Here is a 26,574-nt window from a genome sequence, read left to right as displayed (position 1 = left end):
CTTCTCTAGACAGTTTAAAAAAAAAACGTATGAGCTACTTTTTTTTATGGACTCAAGCGAAGAACTTAAGATGTCAAATCATAAAAATAGCACATTATTGGCCGGATTCACAAAGCTAGTGGCTACGTAGTCAAGGGATTCTGATTGCCTAAATCTAACTACAAAAGTAGTTGAAATTTCAACTCCGACGTAGTGTAAAAATTTCGGCTACAAAATACGTGCACACTAGTTTTGACGTTTCGCAATCAGCTGCTCGATTAGGACACAAGAATTCAAAATGAAATGAATCTTTCTGTATTTAAATACAAATATAAATTAATTATATTTTATCTTCTATTTGGTTTTATTGAATTTAAAACGATAAAAAAAACTATTTAAAGTTCTGAAAACACAAATGTTTCTTATTTTATATAATTGTATTTGTCATCATAGTGCAGTTTTGTATTCACAAAGTTAGTTGAATTTTTACTACGTAGTAACTAGCTTTGTGAATGCGCCCATTAATTTTTTACTCTGAAGAAGAATACAATCATCTACGATATTAAGGAAAACAAATTACAATTTGATTCTAAAGTTGTGTCTGTAGGCGTAACGGTTTCAGGGTAAAGTTATTCAAAAATTAGCTTAAATACGTTTTTTTTATTTTACAAAAAATTGAAAAGTTAATCTAAAATAACCTCCATGTCACACATACTTGGGTTCCAGGTAAAAGTGGTATTGATGGAAAAGAACGGCCCGGAAAGGATCGGCCTTACATAGCTCACCTACGGGAAAAGGGTAAATATTCCTCTTGGAGCTATGAAGGGCCAAATGTTCTCAATTTTTCTGACGGACTGTACCAAATTGAGGAAAATCTGACATACCTATAACATAAACCCTTCTATTGAACTTTTATGCAGACCCATTCATAATATACCTATGGCAACTGCAATATGTACCGGACATTGGCCGATAGGAGAGCATGCAGCAAAGCTGGGTATCCCTCTCAATACTCACTGCCTGCAGAGCTTCAGAGACCAACGTGAAAGGGATATTGTGATTCACTTTCTCTGTAAATTTTCTGCACTGACCGGTTCTAGAATGTTAAGCTTCGGAAGGGCAGTCGTTAAAGATCTTAATGAACTTTCCGAGATGAAAATCAAAGACCTGATTTGTTTTCTAAATGCGACAATATTATGTTTTTATATTTTTCTTTATATATGTAGGTCGAGCTGTAAAAGCTGCTTGTGACTGCCATTTCAACCTACCTAACAACAAAAATTGGCAACTACCATAAGGCATACTATAAGTCTGTGTTGGGAAAATTGGCTCAAAAGAAGAAAAAAGTGGTATGGGATGGGGTCTTTAGCCCCTCTGTTAAGCGGGAGGGATTCATTTTCAGAAAAATGAATTGACATACAAAAGCACAGAATGAAAAACAAGCATTACTTACATTTAAATGGCGTTTACATTTTTGAGATCAAACGTTTTTGCACGTACACTTTTAAGTGTTAAAATACAGGAAATGTTTTTAATCAGACTTTTTGAATACATTAAAAAGTTCGTACGACCCAGTAGTGCATTTTATTTTGTAGGTGTTGGTCTTATAAATAATCCAGGTTTTCGGCCTCGTTAGTTAATTAACTTTAGTTTTTTTTTCAGGTATTGCTGATTTTAACCTAAATAAATATACTTCACGATTTAAAGCTAACTGAATTTTCTTCATTTTGAGCCCAACCCCGTCTCTATTTTTTTTTCAATTCAATTTAATTGTATTTGGTTTAGGTATACTGTTTTTTTGCCTTTATTTGTAAGTTATTAAAAAAATTAAAAAAAAATCTTTTTTTAAGGTAAAAAATACTAATAAGCTTAAAACCTCTGAATTTTTAGACAGAATGCGTTCTTCGCTGAAGCTCGGAAACTTCGATTTTATTAAGGCCAACATCATGAACAAGTAACCAAAAACTCAGAAATATCGACTTTTGTGTAAAATTCTCCTTCTATTCAGTGGTTTAATAAAGAATGTTTGAATTCCCGGAAGAAATCATCCGCACTTTTAAAAGCACTACGAAACTGTAAAACCGATAAACTAAGAAGATGGTACGTTAATGCAAACTGCCCTTACAAATAATTATGCTGTCAACGAGATGAGACTAATTTCAGTCTAATCTCGTGGAAACGAGACTAGATGAGACGATACTACTTTTGATGCTTCCAAGTGGAGACCGAGTTGAGACTTAGTTATAAGAGACCGAGACCGAGACTGATACCGAAAAATGTTTTTATTTTGACGAGAACGAGACAAGACTAGTCGGGTCTCCTATCATGACCTGCCTAAGTTTTTCTCCAAGTCGTCAGTTGTTTCGGAGCCGGGCTTATTATTGTTAATTTTTTCTAGGTAGGTGAACTCCTTGACTACCTCAAAGTTACTTCTACAAACAGTTGTATAGCTGGAATATTTTTTCAGGAGTCCGAGTTCAGACATCCCCAATAGAATCTCTTCGCAACTTGTATTGAACATGGCTTTTTTCAAGCTTTATCTTTAAATTAGGTAAAAAAATTAAAAGACTTCTGGAAATTATTCAAAGTTATAAATGGATCCAATTTTTCTAATTGTTACAAATGTGTCCTCAGGTCATTTATGAAACCATTTCCAAAACCAAACTAAGTGAATCGATACGTTTCTTGTTGGTTTTTATTCGGTAGACTCGTCTTAAGAACAAAAATATTAATTATTATGTGAAAAGGTATTTTAGCTTTTTAAAGTTTTATATCTTTATTTAATTTAATTTTTTGATCAAAGCTCTGAAGTTCTTATAAAATAGTTCTTTTTTTATTTGATTTCAAATGCAAAAAAACTGTGAAACTCAGGGTAAAAAGTTTTCTAAATAAAGAACTTTCGATACCAAACCTGAAATCCCTGAAACTGAAATTAATTTATTAAAATTTTAATAAATTACATAAATGCAAAAATACAAAAATTTAACTTGAACAAAACTGGATTGGGTAAATTTGTGTAGAACAACGTGATGTGTGCAAAATTTGTTGTTTGTCAAAAACTATTTATAAGCTGATATGAAGTACTCACAATAAATATTTGAACTTTTGATATAATGGCATATGAATGAAAACTGATTTTGCAATGAAGGAAGAGATATTAATGTTATTTAAGAATCAAAAATGAAGAGAAAGCTTTGGAACTGTTTTATTTCATATCTAGTGAAAGTTTTACCTTTAAGTGGAAGACGTATGTATGTTTTCATATTCATGAAAAATTATTTTTCCATGTCCTACAATCGTTAGTCTGAATTTTATGGACTAGAGCTTGACGAATATCAACTAAATTTTTACACGATCTTATTGCTTATATGCCACTGAATCTTGATCTGTTAGTTAGTTTCACATTTGCTACGATCATTAGGTGAATTTTTTCCTACTTTGTTGTTGTAAACTCGTTTATTTGTTTTCTTCTTTACATCGGAGAAATTAAATTACATTTTTGAGAGATAACGTAGAGAAATTGTTTTGAGATACAATATAACCCAGTGAATTCGCTCCTAACAAATTAAATTTATTTAGTTCCAGGCTTATCTATAAACTGGTCTTAAGGTATTTTAAGTTGGTTTCTTCTGGATGTGACATAAAAATAACTTGCTGAAGATTTTTGTCTGCCGATTCCGTTGTTCCGATCACTTCAAAAATGTATATGAGGCAAACATGTTCGAATCGAATTTTACACTTAGCAAACAGTTTTTCACCTCCTCTGTACATGCCCTGCTCTAGCTCTTCTTCTATAATGATCTAAATGATTTCAATCATATTAAAATAATCAGCCTTTCGCATTTCGTAAGGGACTCAAACTGGTTTCATTGAGCTTAGAAAAAAGCTTTAAGATCCATGTGCTATCACAATGGGCCATTAATCTCGCCTAAGTATATCCTATTACATCACGGACAGTAACTTAAACCTGACCTAACCTAGTTGCGCTCATTGGAGAATTACTTGAATATTTCTCAAAATCGCTTCAGATATCACTTAATATTGAAAGAGATATAAAAAAACACTCTAGTAAAGATATAAATCCTTCGTACGTATCACCCTCCAAAACCCATTTGTTTACATTGTTGTATTTTTAATGTGGACGAATTCAACGAGAAAAATTGACGTGTTTTCACGCATACTGAGTTTTTTGGGGAAATTTTAGGAGAAATTACACGCACACTATGAAAAAGTTTATTAGGCTGATTTCCGGTTTAGCTTGTAGGCAAACCAAGATGTCTACCGAGGATTTATATCTTTATATAGTGTTTTTGGAGATATACTCCTTTTATAATTTTTAGACATTTAGAGTACCAAAATCCTATAATTGGTACTAAATAAATTATATAATCACAAACACGCTTCAGCATCGGCTTCATTCCGCCATAATGGCTGAATCACAAACACGCTTCAGCTTCGCCTTACGTTTACGAGTTTAGCCATAGGAATTCAATGCATGCTATCACAATGAAGCTTCGACCTCACGTTTCGTTTGACAATGGTAAGGAAAGGAACGTAATGTAACGTAATGTGACTCCAAACGGAAGCTCTAGTTCAATTATTTGAACATTTGCTTTGTCTGACAGCTCATTAGCTGTAAAAAAATGTCAACAAACAAAATATTTGCTCTTTGGAGGAATGAAATAATAGAAATGTCATTCAAAGCAACCTCAAAGCAGGCCTAACGTAACGCAGACGAAGCCGAAGCTGAAGCGTGTATGTGTTTCAGCCATTATGAGTTCAGCCATAGGAATTCAATGCATGCTATCACAATGGAGCTTGGACCTCACGTTTCGTTTGACAATTGTAAGGAAAAGAATGTAATGTAACGTAATGTGACTCCAAACGGAAGCTCTAGTTCAATTATCTGAACATTTGCTTTGTCTGACAGCTCAACAGCTGTAAAAAATGTCAACAAACAAAATATTTGCTCTTGGAGGGATGGAATAATAGAAATGTCATTCAAAGCAACCTCGAAGCAGGATCACCGTAACGCAGACGAAGCCAAAGCTGAAGCGTGTTTGTGATTCAGCCATTACAAGTTCTTCAATATAATTTTTTTCAGTTTCGTTGGTGTTAGATTTTTTAGTAAGTTTTAAATTCCTAATGAAATCATTTGTGTTTCAATAATAATTTTGGAAATACAAAAATAAAGTTACAGTGTATCAATTTCATATTCGTACCCCTTCTATTAAAACTTTGAATGTTCTTAAGATCCTTAATGGCTTGATGTAGGACATTATTGTCACATGTAGGTTAAGTGTGTATTCATGGTTGATATATTTTATCAAATTTTCTTAGTTGGTAAAGTGAAACCTCTAAAGAACTTCGAGAACTCATCGTAAGATACCACCAAGAAGATAAATCTTATAAACAGATTACATCTTTACTTAATTGAGCCAACCCCTGGAAAACAATTTTGTACTGAAACGTTGCGGAATTGTATACGTTAACATGGTTTCAACGAAAGAGTATACCGCAAAAAACTATTTATTTGTCATGTCAACAGACTTAAACGGCTTGAATTCGCCAAAGAATACGGCTTGAATTCACCAAAGAATGCTTCCAAAGGTTATGTCACAAAATATTAAAGCCAAACTTTTTAACTGATTAAAACAGGGTACGAATACGAAAATTGGTGGTGGGGTGTTGTAGGATCTGGGGGCTTATAATGCAACTTTTCCTACATACCAAGCGTTTACTTTACTCGTGGTAACCACCGGATACTGGTTATATCTTTCAACATAACTTGCGAAACTTGTAGGCGCGGGTGCAAAATCGGGAAAAAAGCACCTTATCAACGGCCCAACAAATTTGGAGGTTAGTGCGAGGGGCTAATAACCCCTCCACAGTGAAAAACTTGAAAGTTATGATAGAGATACCAGCCTCGGATAATGAACCCCCTCTTATGGTAATCAGACCGGGACCGACAACGGACTACGCATTGAGAGTTACACTCCAGGTGCAACTCAGAAACGTGAATCTGTCCTCTCGCAGTATAAGGCAGATATTACTGCTATCCAGGAAATATGATGGACAGGATCAGGGACAATGAAGAGAAAGAATTGCGACATTTATTATAGCTGTCATCAAAGATTGCATATATTTGGATGCGGATTCGTCGTGGGAAATGGGATTAGATCCAAAGTCATGGATTTCAAACCAATAAATGATCGGCTGGCTGTGATCCGCATCAAAGCCACATTACGGAACATCAGTATAATATGTGCACACGCCCCTACCGATGATGCTGAGGAGTCTAGCAAGGAGGATTTCTACGACCTAAAATCGACGTCAAAATCGTATTCGGAGACTTCAGTCTCCACGAAGAAACAACAGATAACGGCTTCCGACTATTCGATTTGCTGCAGCTCGTAATACGGTGATAAGTAGCACTAGGTTTCCAAGACGGAAGATCTACACAGCAACCTGGCGATCTCCGGATGGTCGAACCACCAACTAAATAGACCATGTGCTAATCGGTGCAAGGCACCCATCCAACGTCCTGAACGTGCGCACTGGACATAGACATAATCGGTCGATCCAAGAGAGAGGGCGAAACTAGTTGGTCTTGATGTAAATGAGGACAAAACAAAGTACATGTTATCAACAAACAGAGCAACATCTGTTCACGTCACTGTTGGTAGCAGCAATTTCGAGGTAGTTAAGGAGTTCACCTACCTAAGAACAAACATCAATCCCACGAACGACACCTTAGTGGAGATCCAAAGAAGAATTACCCTGCTTCGATTTGGCCAAACAACTGGGTTCAAAACTCCTCACTCGAAAGACAAAGTGTCTGCTATACAAAACTTTGATTTTACCAGTCCTACTCTACGGCGCCGAGTGCTGGACGATAAGTTAAAAAGGGGAATTGAATTCTTCGACGGATTTTTGGTCCCGTATGTGACGGTGGCGAATGGAGAAGAAGATACAACCGAGAACTGTATGAGCTGTACCAAGATGTGAATGTAGTCCAGAAGGCCAAGAAAAGACGACTACATTGGCTCTGCCACATCGAGGGAAAGGACGACAACGCTCCAGCCAAGAAAGTCTTCTCAGCAAGCCCCCAGGTTCAAGACGACAAGGAAGACCGAACCTACGGTACAAGGACCAAGTGACTGCGGATGCCAGGGCGAGGGATCGTTCACAATGGAAGACTGCAGTATCTCAAATAGAGACCCTTCATGGATTGTGAGCCCGATAAGTAAGTACGAATACGAAATTTACCCAGTATTGCGGTAGATTTTGCTCTTATTTGCATTTTGCAAGAAAAATTATTTGTACCAACTATAAAACTATAAAATATATCAACCATGAACTTACTTAAATTGCACTTTGTTATTACTTTTTTATCTGAAGTCATTTTGGATGAAAACATTCGAACAGATACACTGTAAAAAACAATACAATACACTAAAAAAAAAGTCTCAAAAAAGGAAAGACGCTCAGTAAATAATAAATAACTTTTGGATCAAAAGTTGAAACATCGAAATAATTATTCTGTAAACTGGGAATAGCTTTCGGAAGGATAATAAAGTGCTCGGAAAATTGTTCTTCTTTATCTAATTAATCAATATTTTAGGTTTAACTCGACTATTTCATTTATTTATTTTTGAAATAATTTTACATTACCTTAAAAATTTTAAATAAATATAAAAACAAAAATCCTAAGGGTCCTCGAACATGCCTGGATAGGGTATAATATTGATTTTATAATTAAAAATATGAATTAAGTCCAATTATAAAAACTAAAAGTTTTTTTTTAAATTAATAATAAAACAAAATTAAATGGATGATTAGCAAATGGAAATGAAACTACGTACCCATGCAAAAGGGAATTCAAACTGGACTCAACGATCGCATACCGATTTGTGACAGGGACAAGATCTTTATCCAACATAGCAACGGCAGTAACATGTCCACAAAACTGTCCATAGTGTGCATGTGTTGGTGGACTGCATGTATTTAAGAGAATTGCTAAGCCTAAATAGAAAAAAACAAAAATATACCTTACAAATTGTAAGAAGAAAAGCCTAACAAAATTGATAGTTCACCTAAAGGTTTTAATGATTTAATATGTGCTTTCCATTCATGGTCGTCAAATTCTAATCGAAATGGGCAATGTTGATCGTGTGTTAGGTCCAACACCTCTGCCACAATTCCACCGTTTTTATTTTCGGGATTGTTATGAATACTATCTGATTCAACACTTGACTGCTCAACATCTGTAGGATCATCTTCAGTGTCATGGAGGAAGAATACTTTTTCGGCTGTGGGATTTGGCCACGATAGAATTCCCTTCTTGTCGACACAGCACAGAGCTGTAATTGATCCGAGCACTTGCACAACATTCGCACTTCGGGGTAGAAGTTCACTTTCTCCATTCCATAATTGCAACCAAATACGGAAGACGTTAGATCGCAGCAGGGATATATTTTCGTAGTCATATGTGGGTGTGTCGAGATCACCTTCGTAGGATTTTTCAGAGTCTTTGGCTATAAGCAGTTGTGGTGTTCGAAGGAATGCTTGTAAACGCGCTACACCCCATAAATTCATTGCGATCCACATTATGGGAAAGAACAATGGAAGAAGCGGTATGAGTGCAGCTACAGGTGATTCAACGAAGAAATTTTTCCAATTATGGTTGGGGTTCTCTCCTAATCCCAAATCGTAAAACCTCAGAATACCTGCTAAGAATGTGACGGCAGCACTGAGTATAAAGCCCCATTGTTGGATGTACTTGGTGGCAAGCTGAAAGATAAATAAATTTGATTTTGACTTATCCATGTTATCCGTGTGCATATAAATTTCTTACCAAATATCGTTGTTGATTGTAAATAGTTGGTGGACGTTTCAATGATTCTTCTAGAATGATTTTAAGATTGTCCAAAAATGGAGTGTTCTCAAGGCAGCATATTAAATCGGGCAAAGGTGTTTTAGCTACTGGCTTTAGAGGGGGCTCTTGAAACTGTGCTACTCCATAGACGTCATTGGTCTTAAATGTTTTTTTACCATCTAACTCACAACATGGTCCAGGTGCTGTGTGCCCCGGCCGTAATACAATATGATCACCTTTAACCAGCAATGCCCATGGAAGATTGACAATCACACCATCCCGATATGTCCATTGTAGAGAAACACAAGGCGAAATAGGACAACAGACATGTGGATAGTTCTTTGGTTCCCATTCGGCACACAGTTCCTCTTCGGCCAATTTGATTTCGTAGAGAACTTTTCTTGTTTTTCGAAAGATTTCAGTTCGTCGCAAGTTATTTTCTCTCACAACAAGGAAGAGATCAAATGTCAAAATAAGAGCTAGCAATATACCAGCTACATAGACTTCAGCTACAAATAGACCGATGGTTGTGATAATTGAGGTGACTATGGCGAACCATCCCAAAGGGCTGTCGTAGCGCTTAACGAATGCCGACCGGATTTTCCGAAATAAGCTGAAAAAAAAATGTATATTTGGTTGAAGTAGGGAAGACAAAAACGAAATGTTTTGCAATAAAATATTATATCAACTATTAAACCTTCTGTTTGGAAGGTCTGGTGTTTCTTTAACAATGCACTGGACTTAAAAATACAAAATTGTTGTTTTTTTTCTTAACAAAATTTGTATTAGTATTTTAGGCTTTTTTAAATTCATATTGGTTTTTCTAAATTAAGAGCAAATATGTCGATATTTATCGTCGCGCATGTCAATTCCTTATCGAATTAAGGACTAACATTCACTGAGCTACTTGAAGACGGAAACCTTTTATTGGGCTCCGGGGCACAGCTTTCATTCATATGCATAGTACTGGAAAATATGTCCGACAATTACCCTTTAAAACTTGTTGGGAAAATGTTCAACGACAAAAAAAAAGAAGAAATTATCTACTGGAACGAAGGAGGCTTCCCTATAAGTCCTAAAAGGTAACAACTCATTGGGTATCGGCTTATCTGATTGCGTTCGTATGAAAAAAGGAATGGGGAGGAAAACAAAATTTCTGAAAATGCACTTTTGCGACGACCTATGTGACGTCTCTTGTTTGCCTCTCAAAAACATCACGATGGTTCAAGGATGCATACAAAATAAATTGCGTAGCGCAACAGTCCGTTGAGACTTCTAGCGACTTAAAACTCTCAACTATTCCTGTATGCGAGTACTATTGTCAGGGATGGAAGGGACCTTGAGTTTTAAGTCGAATCCGAACGGCCAATTTGAGAAAGCACTTTTCATGACAAGAATTGCCGTTGGAGAATTTGTCAATTTCTCGCAAGAGGCAGTACCCGTGAAAAAAACTTTAGATGACATTGGCAGGGATCGAACCCCAGACCTCTGGCCAAGGCTTAAAACCTAATCCCGACTAGCCACTATCATGTGCCGATTGAAGCCACCAAAACAAGTTCTCTTGCTTCACCCTATCATTTCGGTCCCGTTCGGACACAGCCTTACTGAACCGAAGGAGCTCTCCTCCGCCTTGTGCCATGACGTCCCGATTGTACAGGAGTCGCCTATCCGCGGTTCGGCGTCTGACGTGGTAGATTAACGGAACTGCCAATCTATCCTGTAAGAGGAATGCCTCAGGTGGAATGAAGCCGCTCAAGAACGCCCAAAAATTAAATTGTTGTTTGAAGACATAGCTCTGCAATGTGACCTCGAACGAGTTTTATCACGAAATTGTCAATTCTGTTGATTCGAGCTTGTTGATAGGACCTTGTTGCAAAAGTAATGCACGAAAGATGATTCCGTTGTTCGATATAAGCCGGTACAGCGTCGTAAACACTGCCGCTCGAACACTCGAAACTTCTCCATCTATGAAGGGGCAACATTGAACAACATTGAAGAAGTTACATTGCCACTCTTGACAACAAACTTTCTACCGTTAAGCACATCATAAAGTATATACAACAATGGCTTTCTTATGTCAAGCCTGCTCAGTTTTAGGTAAATACCCTCAAACCATACGGTGTCAAAGGACTTTCCCAAATCAACCAGAACAGCACCTGTGCATTGTTGTTTTGATTTATTCCCTTGGATATCAGAAACGAGTTTAGACGCAGCATGAACCTGCCTTGAACCCGAACTGTTTATCTGGAATTATGTTGTCCGCAGCCCACTTAGTCAGAGCCCTATTGATGATCTTATCGAAAACTTTGCTGATACTCGGAAGAAGACTTATCGACCGAAGATTTGACGGGTTGGAGTTGTCCTTTCCCTTTTTCGGGAGAGGATGAACCACAGCGCTTTTCCAATGGATAATATGCTTTATTAAGTGCATTATTGAAGAGTGTGGTGTAAATGTCAATCGCCTCCATCCGTAAATGTCTTAGTACAACGTTGGATATACCATCGACACCTGCTGACTTTTTATTTTTTATTGAATTGAAGATGAGTTCAACCTTCGTCACTAACAAGGGACTTGCTCCCGTTTGCTCTGCGATTATGGCACTTGCCAAGGAATCGTCATCGAACCGCATGAACCGCGGTTCTCAGATCGCCAATGTTTCATATCATTTCGAAGGTAAAAGTTATTAAGTAGGGCTCTGTTTTCCAGGTCGTGGTTGGGCGAATGCTAACATTCACCCACCGCCTCCACTTTTTCCTTCGGATCTTCAATTATGTACTCGTATATAAAAGTCATCGTCAAAGATGGATTCTTTTGGATCTGTTTGCTCTATCCTGAGTACGTCCTTGTTCTCTTCAGTTCTTTGGAGTTTCAGACACAGACCGTTCTTTTTTCTGAATATCTTGTTGATTTTAGGGAACATACTACGGTCACTCGAATTAACTGACCGGATCTTGCGGCCCCAGTAATTGTTAATTGATAACCTGTAGTTCTTCTTAATCAACAGATTGACATTTTTTTATGGCGACTTTAGTGTCCTAACATTCAAGTCATGTGTGCCACTCTTGTGCCTTCGCAGTGCGTCAATTGTCGCGTTTCTGTAAGCGTCCATTTGGTCCCGTTTGGTCCAAAGTTTGTACTTTGGAATTTTCCGTTCCATCGTTCGTTTTATTGTTTCGTCCACAGTTGTAAATGTTGGTCAATTTCTGTATTTGTCAGGTTTCTGTTGTTTGGTGGGGCTTTGTCATTCGAACAAAGCTCTCTCGCTAGAGCGTTGGTGAAACGAGGCCAACGCATCTTACTGTAATTGTAAGAGTGCGTTGCAACGTATTCCTCCAACTCCACGCGTTCGTTCGGAATCTGTATTATAGCAGCCAGTCCGCAGTGATCACTGTCGTACTCGACTGTCTGTAAGCAGTTCAAGGGTGATTACCCACTTTGTCTGTAACTGTCAGTCTGGTGTCGTACAGCAAAAGATCCAAAAAGGAGCTGCTTCTCGGATACGATGGCTTTTCAGTAGGCAGCAGGTCGACGCCATATTCAACGCTCTGAAAGTTCATCAAATTAAAAAGATGGTTACCTCATGGATTATTATGTTAATTTCCCTAATCTTCATGTTTTGCGTTCAAATCACCGGCCATGATGAAAAAGTTTTCTTCCAAGCTCAGTTTCAGTTCCCTAAAAAGAATCTCGAGTTCTGAAGCAAAGTAAGTAACCTGCGGAGCTCGGGTACTACCTTCAAGAATGCATCCCCAAACTAAAACTTGAGTTGGTTTTAGACCGGAGACCTCTTACATTTTGAACTAGATAATAAGAGGGAGTTGTTGACTTGATAGGAGTTTTGATTAGGATCTAAAAAAACAGTTCTGATCATTTCGGTTGCGTTACAAATGAGATATTCGCTTGGACTGTAATTATACCGCTTGTTCTTGTTTTCCCTTCGTAGGAAACAGAATCTGACTTGTCATGCAGAAATGCTAGGAAAATACGAACATTCTCATGAATCTTCTTGCCTTTAAGTCTAGAGAGAGCATAACGACGTTCAGTAGAATCTGCTTTGAGTTTGACTACTGGTGGTAAAAGAGGATCAAAAGGTTATGTTAGGTTAGGTTAAAGTGGATGTCCGTGATGGTGAAGATCAAAAGGGTTGTTTAAATTTTGTTAATTTGAAAGGACTGTGCGAATGGGAGATATTCCTCCTGAAGATTGGGGTTTAAGATATGAAGCTCTGGTTCTTAGGTCGAAATTGGGAATTATAGGGGAGAGCGAGAAAGTGACGACGGTGGTGATGGGATTTGAGTGAGTTTAAAAGATACTCTTATTGTTTCTTTAGATGTGCCGGAAGTACTATGAGAGGTTGAAGGAGCACTAAGGAAGGTGGCAAGAGGTTTAAATTCTGGGACATTTATGTACATTAAGTTTTTTTTAAATACATTAATGGAGAAATCGGGGATACACCCATTTTAAAGGTCCAGTTCCGGGTTGGTTTTGGTGCTTAGTTTGGTGTCGTTTTAGATTCTGCAGATTTTCTACTAATGTACCTACCTTCTGGATAATACATCAACGCTTCAACGCAGTAAACTTAGGATCGCTATGCTGCTCTGAACAGTATCTGAGAAGTTTATTTCCCATGGCATTATTATCTAATAAAATAAATTGTTTTGGTAGCACACTGTTAAACACAAGTATATATTGTTTATTATGTACCTAACTTACTTTTATTACAGAATTAATTTTATTGGAAAAGAAAACAAGGTTATTTCAGTTCTCTTGACTGTCAACAAAATTAATATGGAGACCACCTTTGAACCAAACCCTATTTTAATTAAACTAATTGTACTATAAATTAATATATTACCCAGCTATCAACATACATATCTCTTAAGAATCCTTATCCATCCTCACCCTCACCTTCACATAATATTGAACAACAGCAGGTGCAAATAAAAAACTGCAACAACAAACAACTTATGCAAACAGGTAGTTTTCTATTTTAAGTTCATGTCATATTAGAAAAACTATCACACAATTTTCTTCATTATTTAAATTTTAAATATTTTCTCCCAGAATTTGGTGAGGTGTGTGTTTTTCTTATTTAAAATCCACATGACACTCAAAAATTTGGAACAAAAATAATTAAACAACTATCAGTACCTATACTTAGTCTAATTCTAATTCTGCTATTTGTACAGATGTTAGGAACTATATAAATAAATAATTCTATTTTGAGTAATTAACTTTACTAAAGAAAATAATTAGTTTCTTGATAATAATTTGAAGAATAATGTCCATCGAATAAGATGTTTTTTTTTTTTTAAGTATCAGTTCAATGTCAGGGATTTTGTTTCTGTTCTTTTATTTGTGTGTTCGTTTTTGAGTTATAATAAATTCAATAAATAATCTGTCTAAACTGGCTTCATTCAAAAATCATCACATTCACATGCTCCAGTTTTATTTTTGTGTCTCGCGGCTTAATTTATTTTTCGTCTGACAATTGAATTTGGCAAAGCAATAGCTCTGGGACACAACAAGAGCAGAGGAAGCGGCAAACGCTCGCTTCTTCCAAAAATAATCCCACCGCATACACAAATAAACAGGGTCGGCGTTAGCTATTTTTCAATTGTGATATTATTATAGGCGTGTTCGATGTTTGCTTGAAACATAAAAAGATTAATCAAATTATTTTCAACGTAGACTAATTATGAAGTAGCTTTAAAGCAATAATGTACAAGATTTTCATGTACTAGGAGATCAAATTGTACGCCCATATCAATCGTTAGCATCACTTTTTTTCCTACCGAACATATTTAAGTGTGTCTCATAGCTTGAATCGCTCAGGAAAGAATGCAGGAAACTTTTTCAACCGGGCTAAAGCCACAAGACTAGCCTCTCACTGGGACTCCTACAAAGAATCCCTTAGAATCTACAAGAAGGCACTAAGGAAATCCAAGCGATCTTCTTGGCGATCCTTCTGTGGCACGATAGAAGAAAATTCTGAAGCCTCTAGGTTACGGAAAATTCTTTCAACTAGTCCAGCTATGCCAAGCTGCTTGAAAAATGCAGACGGCTCCTGGACAAATTCAAGTAATGAATCGCTGAACTTACTATTGGACACTCACTTTCCTGGTAGTTCTCTTACCGAAACTTGAAACAGTTATACACGTTCTAGTTCAAATACAACATATCCCCAAGGCCTACAATGGGCTCTCAACAGCTTCAAACCATTTAAAGCTGCAGGACCAGATGGAATAATACCAGCCGAATTACAAAAGACTTTTGATATAATTGCACCAATCCTTGAGTCAATTTTTACCAGTTGTCTTTACCTGGTCCATGTTCCCTCGGCATGGAGAGAAGTTGAAGTTGTTTTTATACCTAAAGCAGGTAAATGCTCCCAAGTCAATCCTAAAGATCTACGAGCTATAAGTCTATCATCATTCCTTCTTTAGACCTTGGAAAGATTGGTATATATCCATTTAAGGGCATGTATCGATACAAGACTTCTGTCTTCGTCTCAACATGCCTACTGTAAAGGTGGAAACAGCGTTACACACTTTACTACGCACCATCGAATATTTACTCCATCATAAAGAGTTCGCTATGGTTGCTTTCCTTGACATCGAAGGTGCTTTAACAACGTGGACACATCTGCAATCACATCTGCACTAACATCTCTAAATGTAGAGAGTTCGCTTCGGGAGTTAATTCATTTAATGCTTACTAGCAGAATAATTAACTCAAAACTGGGCAACTCTTCTAGCAGACGATTCGTTAGTAGAGGGACACCGCAAGGTGGTGTTTTATCCCCTCTCCTCCGGAACCTAGTGGTGAATGAAATCCTAATTAGTCTGGATGCGGAGGGTTTCAGAGTGATAGCCTATGCGGACGACGTTGTTATAGCAGTTTCAGGAAAGCATCTTAATATCCTAAAAGAACTCTTATAAAACGCCTTCAACAGACTAATACTTTGGGCTGATCGGTGTGGACTGGGAGTTAACCCACACAAAACCGATCTGGTCTTATTTTCCAGGAGATACAAAATTCCATTAGTCAACCCTACTTACATTAAAGGAATCCAATTAAAATTCTCAGACGAGGCTAAATACCTGGGTCGTGTCTTAGACAAAAAACTAAATTGGAAACGCAACGTACAGGAAAGAGTCAAAAAAGCTACTGTAGCTTTTTTTTTGCAAAAAAGCTATTGGTAATAAATGGGGTTTGCAACCCAGAATCACGCATTGGCTATACACATCGGTAATCAGACCGATTTTAACGTACGGTGTGGCAGTATGATGGACTGCTTTAGAGAAAGGTATAAACAGCGATAAGTTAAATAAAGTCCAACGTTCAGCCTGCCTATGTATAAGCGGATCGTTTCGCACGACCCCGTCTGCGGCACTGGACACCTTGCTCTACCTTACACCTCTTGACATATTTAGCAAACAAATAGCTGCAAGCTCTGCTATTCGCCTCAATGCTTCGTCGCAGTGGACTAACAACAACATTGGCCACTCCGTAATTCTAAGGTACTTAGAATCAATTCCAAAGCACACAGACTACACCATCCCTCAACTACAATTCGATAGGAATTTCTAGATTTCTATACCTACCAGATCTCTTTGGGAGGATAGGACATTCTTGGAGGATGAGTCAATCCATTTTTACACATATGGCTCAAAAACCAAAGAAGGGGTTGGTGGTGGTGTGTACTCTGAACGACTGAAATTAAGTCTCTCATTCCGCCTTCCCAATCATTGTAGCGTGTTCCAGGCGGAACTTTTGGCGATTAAGGAAGTCTTGTCTTGGCTCAAAGAAAACGTGATATCAACATCTGATATCCGTATTTTCTCCGACAGCCAGGCCGCTATCAAATCTCTGGACTCTGTCTCTACAAACTCTATAACAGTCCATAACTGTCGATCGTCTCTAATGGAAATGGCGCAACAGTTTAATATTTACCTTTGCTGGGTGCCGGGCCATAGAGACATTCCAGGTAACTGTATGGCAGATGAACTCCCCAGGAACGGTAGCCCATCATACCTTGTTTGGCAAATACTGGCAGACCAATCACTACTTGTAAACTGCTGCTAATGCAAGAAGCTGTGAGAAGGGCAGGCACCAGGTTGAACAACATCACAATGTGTCAAGTCAAAAAAAACCTCTGGCCATCACTAGATTTAAAACGTTCAAGATGCTTGTTCTCTCTAAGCAGATCGCATATAAGCTCGATAATAGGTGTCATAACCGGACACTGTCTAATAGGAAAGCACGCCACGAGACTAGGCGTATTCTCAAATGACTTTTGCAGAAGCTGTATGGACGAGAAAGAGGAAGAAACGGTTCTTAATCTTCTCTGCACATGCCCTGCTCTAGCTCGAAAACGCAAGAATTACCTAGGAGAATTCTTCTTTAACGATCTAAACGATCGAAGTCATATCAGTATAATCAGCCTCTCACGTTTTGTAAGGGACTCAAGCTGGTTCCATTGAGCTTAGGAGGACGCCTCAAGATTCATGTGGTATCACAATGGGCCATTAAACTGGCCTAAGTGTGTCCGTTTTCATCTTGGACAGCCACTATAACCTAACCTAACATAACCATAGCACAATTTAGCATTTTTATAAATTAAGCTTAAAATTGGTACCAACAAAAGTCAAGCGGGTACACAATAACTGAGCCAATTATATTTTATAATCATATGATGATACTATCTAAAAGATATTCTTGTGGTCTTTCATTTCGTACCAAAATCGTTTTAATGTAGTCTTTTAGCTAAAAGTTTTAAGCTTATATGACAAAAATCACCGTTTTTTTTTTGGAATTTTACTACTCCAATTTCAAGCTCGAATATCTCGAAATCTCGAAAATCTATTTTGAAAATTTTAATGTATATTAAGAGCCAGAGAGTATCATATATGTATATACATATTTACTATCTAATAGTTTGGAAATTGAAATACATATACATGTGGTATATAGAATTTCAGATGTTAATTAGATATTTTCTATTTATGCATACCCACATAAATTATTTAAACTTTTAATGCATCGGCACGTAGATATTGTAAACAAATAGTAATTCCTAGAAAGGGATAACTAATGAAATGTCTTAACATTAACTTCTTATAGGAAGTTATTGTTTTCGACCCGATGTGTCGAATTATCCACGTTTGACGATCCACTGAATCGCAATCAAAGATTTATAGAAAGATGTCTGTGTGTGTGTCAATTGGTTGGGTATACCATTTTTCGTCGTGAATTGAGAGAGTGTTTTTTTTTTAGTTGTAAATAGTAAAGTAGAAAATTCCCAAGAAAACCCATCGGCAGTAGCCAGATTTTTGTATTTAAAAATTGGTACAACTAAAAGAAGACCTAACTAAAACAAATAAAATGTACAATTTTCAAGAAGAAATGGTAAGAAAACGTCTGAAAATTGAGATTCTATAAAACAAAGTTCATTTAACAACAGCAGTTTTTGTGTGAATTGATCGGGTCCAGTGCCAGCGGGAATGAGTTCAACCTAGGAAGGTTTTTGAAGAGCATACTAGTCTCAAAGACTCAACAGAAGATAGATAGTAGATTCCTTCTTAATGACCATTGAATCTGTCAGTGAAAAAGATTCCAAATTCCACTTAAGATTGCGGCGCTGAAAGATAAAGCATATGATAAGTAAGCTTTGCTATTTTATATTCCATTGAGATTTAACTTAATAATTGGTCGATTTCAAAGTTTTAACCAAACAATTTGACATAATATAAATACTTCAACAAGGGGGTTTGTTTGTAGACTACTACATTAACATGTGGTGTTGAAGCGAGCTTAAAGCTCACCTCAATTCTTTATTCAGCTGAATCAAGTTGAAATGAGCTTTATTCGACTCGATTCCGGTCGGGGTTCGGAGATAAACCTTTGCTGGAAATGAAGCAAAACTTAATTATCTTTTCTATTGTTTTCTCTTGTAAAATAAATCCAGTTTTCATTAACAAAACTAAATAATATCAACATTAACAGATTGATTTTTGTTCCCCATTGAAAACACATGATTCTAAATAAACAACTACTCAACGAACACAGCCATCGAGATACAAATGCAATATCAATCATACCAACATTTGAGAACTTAATCAGATAAGATTCATTCGAGACTCGTATAAATGTCAAAAATCCATCCATACCAAGATTCTACTTTAATTTTTGTATTAGTATTCATACTACGGATATTGTTTGTGTTATTCGTGTAAAATCCTACTATACTATTGATAGATTTTCCAAAAAAACACGGTTAATGATGAAAACCAATGACAGCTCTAATTGACCCTTTTAGGTCCTCAATGTTTCTAATATAAGCTCTATATGTATGAATGCTTGATTACATTTGACTGTTTGCAAATGATTTAATTTGTGTTGTCCGAATCTGCCCATTGATGTACAAGTTATATGGAGCGGGGATGCCTTTAAGTATGGACGGATTTTGCAGAACCTGTATCTGAGAACTCTACGTCTGTGTGGGATGCGAAGGGTATTGGGTCCAATCCCTGCATATGCCATCCAAAGCTTTTTTTTCACGGGCACTGGCTCTACCGAGGAAATGACAAATGCTCTAAAAGTAATTCTTGTCTGAAAAAGTGCTTTCTCAAATTAGCCGTTCAGATTCGAGTCAAAACTGAACGTGCCCTCCATCCCTGACAAAAGTACTCGCACACAGGAATAGTTGAGAGTTTTAAATCACTAGGCTTTAGTTCTCAACAGACTATTTTTTATGGGATGGAGAAAACCTTTCGGAATGTTTTTTTTACACGAACAAAAGGGGTAATGCAGGGTTGTATGTTAAGCCCAAGCAAATTTACACCTTCAATTGATGGTATCACCGATTGTTTGCCATAAGGAGTGGAATATGCTGGAACTCTCATAAATGCTCTTTTTTTCACGGATTACATAGTTTTGTATTCACATTCACCGGAATCTCTGAAACTTATGATAAACAAACTAAATGCATATTGCTTATTATGGAAACTAGTTATCAATCTACAAAAGTCACAATTAATGGTTTTTCGTGAGGGAGGTTGAAGACTGAATAGACGAGAATGTTGGACATATAAAACAACGAAATAATCGAAGTTGTTAATGAATACAACAAGTAAGGGGTTTCTAATAACAAAAAAACAACAGTATGGTAGTAAATTGCAAGTAGACTAAATATTTAATGTTTTTCAAATTTCGGATAATCTTCTTCAACAAAAAGCAACACTGCATGTTATACATAGCAGGTCAAGCTGAAGTGGATGGAGCTGGCGGAAGCAGCCAATATGGAAATCCCATAGAATGATTGCTTAAATTGGTAGTCTTCACTTTATCAACTGATTTCTAGAAGTAGAAGAATCAATATACAGAGTGTATATCACTCTATGCTAAACCATAATCTCAAACACAAATTAAACGCATTTTAAGGTACTTGAAAGGAACTCAACAGCTACAGCTTTGTGTTGGATGCAACAAAAATTCAAAGCTTGTTGGATATGCCGATGCAGCTTGGGCTTCAGACGTTAAAGGACGAAAATCCACAAGTGGATATTTATTTAAATTTGGAGAAGCTACAACTAGTTATGCAAGTAAAAACCAAGGATTGATTGCGCTTTCATCAACTGAAGCAGAGCTTGTCGCTTTAGCACAAGCAACTCAAGAACTTATTTGGCTGAGATCATTATTTCAAGACCTACAAGTTGATTTAGAAGATGTTACAATACTCGAAGACAATCAAAGTTGTTCAAAACTTCTGGATTCAGAGAAGATAAATCCTCGAACAAAACATGTAGATGTGAAGTACTATTTTCTTCGGGACGTTAAAGAATCTAAAGAAGTTAAATTCATTTACTGTCCAACTGAAGAAATGGTTGCAGACATTCTTAAGAAATCATAACAGAATATTAAACAATCAAAATTCAGACTCCTGGCTGGTCTAACTGAGAACGATGAAGACTTTACTTAAGAAGTGTTTATTATGAAGGGGTGTTAGCATATATATAGTTCACTATTTGTAACAATTCAATTTCAGCTAAATAAATTCACAGAATTTTCTCGTTATCAACAAGATCACAGCAAGTCTGACTTCGGTCCAATCTTTTAAAACTTACAGCTGTGCATGATTTTATTTTGCATGAAGTTCAAATTTGTATAAGAAGAACCTATGTATTTATACTATCTTTAGGCCTGGCAAAAATCCTCGTCTCAAACCCTCCCAGTGGGTTCCAGGCGGTAATGATCACCACAGTTGTCTTGCACGTTGTCAAGATGGAGATCAGCTAAGGTTCGGTTGAATTGCTGAAGTTTTCTACTCTTTAATAGTAGCAAGCATTAGCAATGCAATTTGACCATAGATACGGGGTCCCTAATTTCAGTGGTGGTGTAAGCGTCATATATAATCCGTGCCGAAGAATGAAAGACTGGGGGCAAACCAGTCGCTAACGAGCTCTTTCGGATGCCTTGGCAGGGTCCATCTTATCTTCTGCCTTAGCCCAGTATATCGGCTCTGCCGGGGCTGACCTCTTTTTTCCGACCTACTCGTGGGACCAACATTCAAAAACTTTTATAAAATGGACGATCCAGACATGACAAAGGTAGAACCATCCACAGACTTGGAGGATGAACTCTTGGCCTCCAGCCAGGAGACTTTGAAGGGGAGCTCATTTAGCGCTGGTAGTTCCAGTACTTGTGAGTAACCCAAAACCACAGGAAGTGTAGGCAGTGCTATGAATAGCGCTATAGTTCCTTAACCGTATATAAAAACGAAACACTCGAGTAGCACTGCAACTCGAGGAACCAAAAAACCATCAGAACCATCTCACATTCTTGCCAAGATTGCCAAAAATGAAGAGACCAGAGTGATTCATGAGAGAGACGCCCAAAATAAAATAAAGTACCAGAAGGTTGTTGATGAATACAACAACCTTCTGGCCAGCCGAGAAAAGGCCGTTAAGCGAAACAGATCTCAGGTAGAATTCTGCACGTTTCAGAAAAAGAGCAAGCTTGACGACAAAGCCAGTGAAAGCACCATCTTCTGGAGCAGCGCAACTGCGAACTCTTAGTGAGGTTGTCAGGGATGATTTCCACGCAGTTGTGGATGAGCTCTCCAGAAACAGCAAAGGTCTGCTGAATGTGTGGAACTCCATCGAGGGCAAGCTCTCTGAGATGGTGTTTTCATACACTATATCAAACAGTGAGGGCCCCTACCCTAGTTTTGACTCTGGCGAGATGCTCAGAGGATATAGGGTAATTAAGTGTGTGGACAGGTTTTCTAGGGATTTCCTTAGTGAAAGCATTGCTAAGGTTAGCAAAGACTGGGATGGCTTGAAGCTCATTTGGTTGCCGCTCATGAGCATAAAGCCAAATTAATTTCGAGTCGAAAAACCCTCCGCCTTACAGAAATCCCAAAAGAACTGACTGGACGAAATTCAGTCAAATTGCAAATTCCAAACTAAGCAACTCACCGAATCTCACTGAATCGATAGGAGACCTTGAATCAAAGGTGGAAACCTATGAAACTATAAGTAAAGCTTTTAGAGTCTCTTGCCCAGTTAAGTATAGCGGAAAAACCCTTTCTTCTTGGTGGAATGAAGAACTGTCCAGTCTAAGGAAAATGACGAGAACAATTTTCAATATCTGACACAAACATAAGTTTTACCAACCGTATAAAGACTCTCTTTAAAGTTACAAGCAAGCCCTGTCATCAGCCAAAAGACAAGGCTGGAAAGAATACTGTCAATCAATCGAACACATTAAGGACTCCGCAAGGCTCAGCAAAGTTTTATCGAAGGAACATTGTAATCCTTCATTTCCAAAAAAGCCTGATGGAACCTGTACAGCCTCTCCAGCCGAATCTCTTGAGCTACTGATGAATACGCACTTTCCGGGTTGCGAATCCGCGAAGGTTTTCAGACCATTAAGCTTAACATCTTTTACGCTTAAAACCTTGGAGCGCATTCTTGATTACCATATTAGAGAAATCCTAGTTGGACGACCTCTCGGAAGCTCTCAGCATGCTTATCTTATCTTAAGCCTGGCCACGAGTTGTGGACTAGGATAACCAAAGTAAAACTGAACTGTTGCTCTTTACCACCAAACTAAAGTACCGCCCTTCACGCTACCTCGACTCAACGGTCAAATCCTATCATTGTCTTCCAGTGCAAAATATTTGGGAGTTATAATCGACCTTAAACTAAACTGGAAACTTAATATTGAAGTACGGGTTAAGAAGGCCTGTCTTGCCTTCTACGCCTGCAGCAAAACTTTCGGCAAAAAGTGGGGACTTCAGTCGAAGATGATTTTATGGACGTACACAACCGTAGTACGTCCAATCTTAACATATGGTTCGATTGTGTGGTGGCCTGCTCTTAGCAAAGCCTATAATATTGATAAGCTAAAGAAGGTTCAGAGAACAGCTTGCGTGGGCACCACAGGGGCCGTGCGTACTTGCCCAACGGACGCCTTAAAAGTTATTTTGGATCTTCTACAAATCGACCTTTATTATATAGTTTCCTGCAGCGCTATTAGGCTGAAGGAATCAAACAGCGGGTTGTCACCTTATGGTGACAGCAACACAACGAAATTGATTCCCTCAGATATTATCTCGGTAGACACTGACTACTGTACTCCTACTTTGAGCCTTAGTAAGGGTTTTAAGGTTATTTTCCCATCCAGAGAAAATTGGGAGGATGACATATAGTCGATAGGTTTCGACACAACCAATGTCGCGATGAGCTATTACCCTCGGTGTCACCCTGATCTGGGTTCCGGGCTATAGTGGTATCGTGGGAAATGAACGAGCTAGCCAGGCAAGGATCGGCCCTTCATAGCTCACTTGCGGAAATGGTTAACATTCCTCTTGGTGCTATGAAGGGTAAAATCTTTTCTATCTGAATCAAACCGAAGGTGGAGCAATTTACCCAACTGCATTATATCTAGGAAGATATGGCCCACCTATAACAAAACCCCTACAAACGATCTTCTATGCAGGCCAAGGCAAGATATAGCCAGGATTTTTGTGGTTTGTACCGGACATTGGCCTATAGGAGTTCATGCGGAGAAGTTGGGTATCTCCTACAACACCTTTTGCCGTAGCTGTAGTGACCAAAGAGAAAGTGAAACTATAATCCATTTCCTCTGCAAATGTCCTGCTTTGGCAAACACTAAAATGAAATACTTTGGAAAAGCATTCTTTCAAGAACTTGATGACCTATCTGAGACAAAGATTAGAGACCTAATCTTTTTTCTCAATGCGACAAAATGGCTCTAACATAATTGCTATGAAGCTTCCCTATAAATCTTTCCCTTTCTATCACAGGTCAAACGAGTTTTTGGTATCAAAACGGCGAACTACAGCGCTAATTGGATCTCAGGCTAGGCTGCCTTGAGATCGCCATTTCTACCTACCTATACTACCTTCAGTAAACGACCAAAAATATGAATAGAATACGTTGTGCAAGTGAAATGTTTCAGGTTAATAGTTTATACAGCGCCCAAGGTCTTACAACAGTCAGATGCGGCCATGAGAACAAAACAAAAAAAAAGTTTTTAATAAAAATATTCTTGTCTCGGTGCGTCAGGCATTTGCGTTGCCGTTTGCCGCTGCCGGCCTTTATTTTACTCCTTATATCACAACAGCAACAACAACACTACATGCCTATCTTTTATCTTCTAGATAAGTATACATACTCATACATACATATGTGTAGATATATCTTTATCCACAAATTATTTGTTATGATAAAAATGACCCTGACACGACCGATTCTATAGAATTGGCATTGTTTATTTGTCTGGCAATTAGTAGGTACACAAGAATATGAATTAAGTTTATTTTTACCTCTCCTGATTGTACTTGGATTCATAGCAAAGGACAACTTGCAAGATTTCATCGTGAAGTCGGGCCAGCGCTGCCTTGGTCGAGAATCCATAATGGGGATTGTTTGTGGATTTGTTGGCTGGGATAGGAATCGTAGTGGTCTTAGTGGCGGTGTTGGTGAGGTTGGTGGGGGTGCTTCTGGTCTTTGTTTCGGACGATACGACCATTGTAATGTGATGCTCATTGAAGCGGAAACCTTTATGTTTATTTAGTCTAGATTTGGATTGTGTTCCGTTTTATTATATTTTATTTCAATTAATTGAAATGGAAAATGCACTTAAACTAAGTGTTTGTTCTCACAATGCAATGGATCAATTTTTTTTTTTAATAGAAACAAACACTCGATCTAATTATATTATGTGATGTGCTCCTTCCTGTGCTTCTGCTGCTGCTGCTGCGGTGGGTTATTCTTCACTTAATACATAACTTAAAACTTATTTTAGGTAGATAGGTATGTTGTAGATCTATTGATGGCACTACTTGGAAATATTGCTTTTTTTATTTTTTCGGAGTGTTTCGCGAATTATTGCGCGAGGTTTTTGGGGGTTTACTTTCGCTTCATAATTCACTTAACATTCTCGGCACTTTCGAATCAAAATAAATATGATTTTAGTTTTCTATTTGTAATGAATAATAATTGATGAGAAAATCCTTATTTTTGGGAGCGAAAAAATACACTTGACTTGTGGTGTGAAACTTGTCGGATTTTCTGCAGCAAGCAGCGAATGAAATAGCGAACGGGCAAATGTCAGATATTTGACAGATTCTGGAAAATCAAAACAAGGTGCGAAGAGAGCGGTATGAAGTGGAATGTTGGAAACAATAGTGTGATAAAAAGAGATCGCTATATGGCGTTGGATGTAGGGATGATTGTGAATATCATTTTAGTTCACAATATTTTGGACCAGGAGGTTTTTGTCTTGACTATTTGAAAGTAGATTGAGGTGAATTTTATTTTATTTAAAATATTGCCGTTAGAGATGTTCCTGGAGACTAAGGCCGCAACCTCACTTTTCGGTTTGGGATTGGTTATCAGTATTTACCACTTTTCCGAACTAATACAGACCTCATCGCAAAAATGTGACAAGTTAGGAGATAAATAGGATATCCACATTCATTCGTTTAGGTGGATACTGATTAAAGATAAAGCACAGCCAAATGAGAATGAGAAAGCGGCCATTATTGACTGTTGCTATTATGTTCTAATCCTAATTCTTAAAAATTACTTGGACATTATTCCGAGCATTTTTATATAACGGTTGGTATCTTGTGGTTTTCAAGAAGAAATAAAACGCATATAATTTTAAAAGCGAATTTATCGAGGCTGTGGTGGTGAGAGATTTTGGGCACCAATTAAAAATGTTCTTTTATGTTCTGTAAAGCAGTTTGACAACGTAAAAATAGCATGTAGTTTAATTTGATTTCCTGAAGTTTTGATCGTGTTCTGAGCAGGGAGTGTGCAAAGTTACCCGACCTTATGCACAAGCTTACAACAAACTTTTAACAAATCAAATCAAATGGGGTGGCGCAACAGTCCGTTGTGAACCAGGGCCTAGTGGCTTACAACTCTCAACCATTCCTGTGTGCGAGTACTGTTGTCAGGAATGGAAGGGACCTACAATTTTAGGCCGAATCCGAACGGCTAGTTTGAGAAAGCACTTTTTGATGACAAGAATTACTCTTGAAGGATTTGTCAATTCCTCGCAAGAGGCAGTACCCGCGGGTACTACAAACTTTTAACAACAGTATTTTATTCAATTGTTTTTGTTAAATAATAAACAAGAGCTTTTTTTGGTTTACAAAAATAAGATAATACTTGGT

General features: G+C 37.6%; 1 protein-coding gene across 2 annotated transcripts in view; it reads right to left on the bottom strand.

Annotated features, from left to right (window-relative positions):
• Positions 1-25,483, bottom strand: part of LOC129944319 (transmembrane protein 94) — a 31,483-nt gene extending 6,000 nt beyond the window's left edge. The window contains exons 1-4 of one of the 2 annotated variants that reach the window (XM_056053668.1): positions 24,715-25,483; positions 8,837-9,470; positions 8,076-8,772; positions 7,845-8,004 (exon numbers count right to left, since the gene is read on the bottom strand). In XM_056053668.1, the coding sequence (XP_055909643.1) occupies positions 7,845-8,004; positions 8,076-8,772; positions 8,837-9,470; positions 24,715-24,920 (1,697 nt within the window). In that variant the 5' untranslated portion in view covers positions 24,921-25,483. The remainder of the gene's footprint in view (positions 1-7,844; positions 8,005-8,075; positions 8,773-8,836; positions 9,471-24,714) is intronic. The other variant, XM_056053669.1, reaches the window with a different exon arrangement.
• Between the last annotated feature and the right edge of the window lie 1,091 nt (positions 25,484-26,574).

The sequence above is a fragment of the Eupeodes corollae genome, chromosome 2, assembly GCF_945859685.1.
Source record: "Eupeodes corollae chromosome 2, idEupCoro1.1, whole genome shotgun sequence".
NCBI classification, from domain to species: Eukaryota; Metazoa; Arthropoda; class Insecta; order Diptera; family Syrphidae; genus Eupeodes; species Eupeodes corollae.
Note: the sequence above shows the minus strand (reverse complement) of the source record. Positions and strands in the feature narration are given on the sequence as shown.